The sequence below is a fragment of the Harpia harpyja genome, chromosome 1 (genome assembly GCF_026419915.1).
Source record: "Harpia harpyja isolate bHarHar1 chromosome 1, bHarHar1 primary haplotype, whole genome shotgun sequence".
Taxonomy (NCBI): Eukaryota; Metazoa; Chordata; class Aves; order Accipitriformes; family Accipitridae; genus Harpia; species Harpia harpyja.
Genome location: NC_068940.1, coordinates 57291609 through 57297193, shown reverse-complemented (window position 1 = coordinate 57297193; position 5585 = coordinate 57291609). Strand labels below are relative to the sequence as shown.

The 5585-nt window shown below is 43.4% G+C and overlaps 1 protein-coding gene across 1 annotated transcript; it reads right to left on the bottom strand.

Annotated features, from left to right (window-relative positions):
* Positions 1–3560: 3560 nt before the first annotated feature.
* LOC128152913 (hsc70-interacting protein-like) lies at positions 3561–5585 on the bottom strand. The gene is given in 3 exon segments (XM_052812048.1): positions 3561–4284; positions 4287–4689; positions 5478–5585. Coding segments are annotated over 3 exon segments (1041 nt in total). The 3' UTR covers positions 3561–3754.

Below are 5585 nucleotides of genomic sequence, written 5' to 3'. Positions count from 1 at the left end.
TAATAAATTGAGTTAATTTTCCCCAAGTTGAGTCTGTTTTGCCCATGATATTAATTGGCGAGTGATCTCTTCTATCCTTATCTCAACCCACAAGCCCTTTGTTATATTTTTCGCTCCCCTGTCCAGCTGAGGCAGGGGGAGTGATAGAGCAGCTTTGGTGGGCACCTGGCATCCAGCCAGGGTCAACCCACCACACCACAAAGGCAACAACACTTACAGCCAAGCCACATTAGTTTCTTTTAAACCCTAGCCTTTATTCTAAATGGGATTTTGCTTCTGCCCAGGAAGTGCCAGATCTTCTCCCCACCTCTGAACAAGGACCAGCTCTAACTGCTACCATTATAACGGACATACATTGGGCAGGGGAGAGACAGTACCAAACACCACTCCTTTCCTAACACTGTTTTCCTCAGCACTGTTTTTGAAGTGCCATTGTAACACTAAACAACTTCCACTCTCAAACACAAGAGCAGACCATGCTCAGGAACTCATAGGAGTAATTTATCAGGCACATAAGTGAGACAGAAACAAGCCTGCTTAGCATTACTCTTATGCATTTTATGTGTCTCCGTATTTTTGGGAAGCCCTCCACCCCCCTTCTTACTGAGGCATAAAAAGATAGAAGTAACTCTGTACAAACAGAAGATCCACTCTAAATAAGCTCCTTACTACTCATAAATACAGAAGAAAACAACTCAGGTAATGTTTCCTCCAATAGTGCCCCTGAATAAAACTGACAGTAGTACTTTACCCAATTATTCCAGCAGCTCCTATCCACTCCTTCAGGAGACAAAGAGCTTCAGAAACTTCAGTCCAACCCAAGCACCTTAATTCCTCTCTCCACTTGAAAACAACCTAGCAGCTCCACTCTCTTCAAATCCCCCTCCTGCTAATAAGCATCAGCTGAACAAGCCTCTTGCCACAATGAAGCAGCAACTGCAGCAATTACACCAGGGCTTCTGCTCTCCCATGTCGATTTGTGGGTCTGAATATTCCCTTGTTTTTACTTTGGGCAGCTGCATATATAATGCTTCCCAAAATATTTTCAGCCAACTTTTACAATACTTGGAATTTATCATACACTTCTAATCCCTTGAATCAAGCGATTAAAAAAATAATCCTTGAAATAAAGTTAGATGCTCCCAGCACTCACAGTTGCAAAGTTTGAAAATAAGTGCCATTTTGACTAAAAGCTCATAATTTAAATAAATAAAGACAGCCAAAAAGTTTGAAACACTTTAATTATTTTACAACTGTCCCATGATTTTGTTTTATTTTACTCTAAAGGCTCAAATCCTGTTGTTTATTTTTTTTTAATGGCTGCAGGCCTCAACAACTGATTACGCAATAGGCATTTTAAGAAGCAAATCTGGAGTTTTAGTGGCAAGCTTCTGACACAATACGTGTACCCCAGGTGGCTGAAAGCCAGTGCTTGTAAAGGGACTTGCTGACATCAGGATGTTCCCCCCTGCAGAGACCAGCTTGGACAAGCAGGATTCCTTTCAAGACCTCAAGCAATTCAGACGTTGATCCGATCAAGCTACCATATGTTAGAAGCAATACACCATTTAATTTTGTCTCCATGCCACAAATTCACTCTGCCATTTTAACTCCCCGTTAAATGCCTGCTCTTTCCTTTCAGCAATGATTCCCACCATTTGTTTAACCCCTAAGTCCCTCATTCTCCTGAATAAGGAGCCATTAAGAGTGTCAAATATCTACACAGATCGAAAGACATTGAACCTGCATGAGAATTGAACCTCGACAACTAGGACTTTTTTTGGAAGGTCATGTGAGCTTGTATGTGGGTCAAAACATGGTGTGGGAAACGCTTCAAATATTCGCTTAAAAAAGATATAGTTTAAAAGATGTACCAATTCTGTGTTGTCTGCTTTTGAAATTTTACTTTAAAGGAAAGAGCACTCGCAGATGGCTCCAAATTGAGCTCAGCTCTTCAGCAAACGTTTCTGCCTTGGTTTGTCATTGGGTCAGACAACAAATCACACCTCTGAGAACCACTCCGATTCAGAGGAGTCCCAAATGGGCTTTATGGGTGGCCTCAGTCAAGTTTCTGGTTGGTCTGTACTTCCCCCCCAGGGCTTAGCCCTTCCTCCTGAACAGTTTTCAGACTGACACCCTGTTCTTCTGCTTCTTTCTCCCAGTCTCTCTCCTGTTGCAAAGAAGATGTTGCTTGTTCTTTCAGGTTATTCCTCTGAGTTGTTTCCAGTTCTCCAGAGAATATTTTGCAGACTGGCCCCAACTCTTCAGTATTCTTCTGAAATTGCACCTCTTTTTCAGAAAGCTTTTTTTTAGCTCCTTCTCATTGCACAAGGTCTTTCTCCTTGAAGTTCCCTTGCTTTCCAACACACTGCTCCTGAGATCTCTCCTGGGCTTTCTGAACACTCTCTTGTTCCTCCAGGGCTTTCTTCTGAGCTCTCTTGAGTTCTTCTAGGGCCTTTTTTTTTGCTTTCTTCAGTTCTTCCAAGATTTTACTAGCTTTGCTTTGTTCATTCTTTGCCCTCTCCTGCTCCTCTAAGGCTTGTTGCTGTGTTTTTGCAAGCTCTTTCAGGATTTCCTGTGCACTCTCTTGTTCTCTGACAGCCCTTATTTGAGCTCTCTCCTGCTCCTCCACAGCTTGTCTTTGTGATAGCTGCAGTTCCTCCAGAGCCTTCTGAGCTCTCTTCTTCTAATGCAGCCCTCTGAGCTCTTCCTTGCTTTCGTAGGGCCTTTCTATGAGCTTTCTCCAGTTCCTCCAGAGCATTTTTCTGAGCCATCTCCAATTCTTCCAGGGCCTTTTTCTGAGCTCTTGCTAGTTCCTCTACGGCTTTTTCATCTCTCTCTTTTTCTTCCAGGGGTTTCTTCTGAGTTCTCTCATGTTCTTCCTTGGCTACCTTCTGGGTTTTTTTGTCAGTCCTTCCAAAGACTGCTGTTGAGCTTTCTCCAGTTTCTGCAGTCTTCAACTGGTTTCTCTCTTCTTCTTCCAACAACTTCTGTGCATTCTTCTGTTGCTCCAGAACTTTCCATGGGGCTTTCTCCTCTTCCTCATGCCCCATCTATTGAGTTTTAAACTGCTCTTCCAATTCCATCTGCAAAGCAATCAACTGTTGCTCAAGTTCCAGGTACCACGCTGCTTCCTGCAATGCTTTTTGTTCCAGACTCTTCTGTTGCTCTGTCACTTCCTGTGGTTTGTTCTCCTGCTCAGCTAACATCTTCTGCTTGACTTGTATCTGTTCTTTCTTCATGGCCTCTTCCCAAGATTTGTCCTTGTCCTGAGAGTTTCCTGTTCCTCCAGGGCTGCTTTCTTAACTCTTTCCATATCTTTGGGGGCTTTGTTAGTTCTTAATTCTTCCTCCTTTTGTTCCTTCTTCATCCTCTCTGCTACATCCACAAAGTCATCTTCCCTTTGCTTTCCTTCCTGGACTCTTCTCTGAACTTCTGTTAGCATGGAATTGGTGTCTTCATTATAACACAGTTGGCAGGCCAGTTCAAGGTCTCTTGCAGCCTTGTGCCAATGACACAGGAGCTGGAATGCCTTCCCTCACCACTGTAGGGCTATGGAGAACCAAGGTCGATTTTTATTGCTTTGTCACAGTCCCTAATGGCAGCTATTGGTTTCAGCAACCTCAGGTAGACACTGGCTCAGCTTACATATAAGACTGCAAGTTGTGGGTTGAACCTGATGGCATCAATGAACAACTCAACAGTTCTGTGAAATTCACCTGCTCTCAGTGCATGAAAGGCTTCCCTTTCCTTTTCAATGGTCTGTTTTGCTATCTTGGTTGTCGTCCCCTATTTTCTGAAGATCTTCAGCCTCTTCAGCCAATTCTTCATTTTCAGTATTGAGTTCACTGTCCTCAGTCTTTGATTCTCCACTGGGCTCTTCCTCCCCCTCAGCTCTACATGGACATTCTATGTAAAACTTATTCTTTTCTACTGGATATTGCTTTTGCTCTTCAGATTCCCTGCAACAGCCATTATCAGGTTCCTGGGAGGTCCAAAGGTGAACCTGTTCATGCTCCTGGGCATTCTGAAACTGTGCTTCTTCCTTTTCTTGAGAAATCAGAAGCTGATCTCTCTCCTCTTCTGCCATGGATTTCCCCACCCTTGGCAATGCATCCAATGATTGCTTTGTGTTTTGTGTCTCCTCATACTTTTTTTGGTGCCTGGCAATTTTCTGGACTCTTCTGTGAACCTCGTTCAACATGTTATTGGTATCTTCATCATAATCCAGCTGGCAGGACAGTGCAAGGTCCTTGGCAGCCTGCTGCCAGCAACCCAGGAGCCAAAATGCTTCCCTCTCCACTTGTACAGCTGTGCAGAATTCAGGTCGATTTTTATGGCTTTCTCACAGTCTCTGATGGCAGCATTTGGCTTTTGCAACTGTACAAAGACACTGGCTTGGCTGACATACAAAGTACTAAGTCATGGGTTCAGTTTGATGGCATCAGTGAAGAGCTGAACAGCTTTTTGAAATTCACCTCTTCCCACTGCATCAAAAGCCCCCTTTTTCTTTTCATCAGCCTGCTTCATCATATCACTGGTTACCTCCAAATTCTCATCTTCCATCTCTGGGGATTCATCCTCTTCTGGCTCATCCTCCCCTTCGTTTTCTGTCTCCAACTCACTCTCATCCTTCCCCAGTTCTTCACTGGACTCTTCCCCCCTCTCAAACCGCCTGAGCCTCAGAATCTAATTTACAAACCAATGAAATGTTACAGGCAGCCTCTTTTAAACACCCCAAAAGCTGGAGGGCTTTTCCTCAGAATTTATAGGCCTGTGCTGAACTGGGATTGAGTTTAACAGCTCTGTCACCATCACTAATGGCCATAGTTGGCTCTTGCAGCTGCAAAAAGACACTGTCTCTGTTAATGTGAGAGCTGGCAAAGTGTGGATTCAGCTTGATGACACTGGACAGCGTATAAACTGCTTTCTGATTTTCACCTTTAGCTAGGAAATCAAAGGCCTCTCTTGTTTTTTCAAATCTGCTTCATCACCTCCTCTGATAGCCCTAAACTTTGTCCCTCTTTTTTTTATGGATTATCTGTTTGTTAGCATTTTCCAAACCATGCTAGCCCTCATCTTCTAGAAACTTCCCTGCTGCTGTAACTGGCTCCTTTGCATCTGTTTTGCTTGAAGCAGATGGTAAGTAATTTTCTGTACTTTCTATGGATTTCCAGACAAAGCAATGAACCTCAGAATTTAGAAAAGATAGGTCTGATTTTGCCAGTATTCTACTTGAAGGTATGGTGCTCTGATCCCAAAAGGATGATATTACACAGAATTTGTTGTCACTGAAAGCAGAGGAAGAAAGATAAGATGAAAAACAGCTTATCTGAGAGGTCTATTAAGTTAGTGCCAGGTATATGTGGTAAGCTTCCCTGTTCTTCCTTCTGTTGTCTTGCTGCTGGACCTAATTGAGGGGTTAAGACCAGCTGCAGGGTCCCAATGCCTTCAGGAACTAGAATACAATTTGTCACTTCATATATTGTGCCATCATGGGAATCCTGAGATGGCTGCTTAAAGTCGTACAGGAAGGTGTCCCTGTAATCTTTCTTCTTCTTCAGTTCATTGCACACTTTACGCAT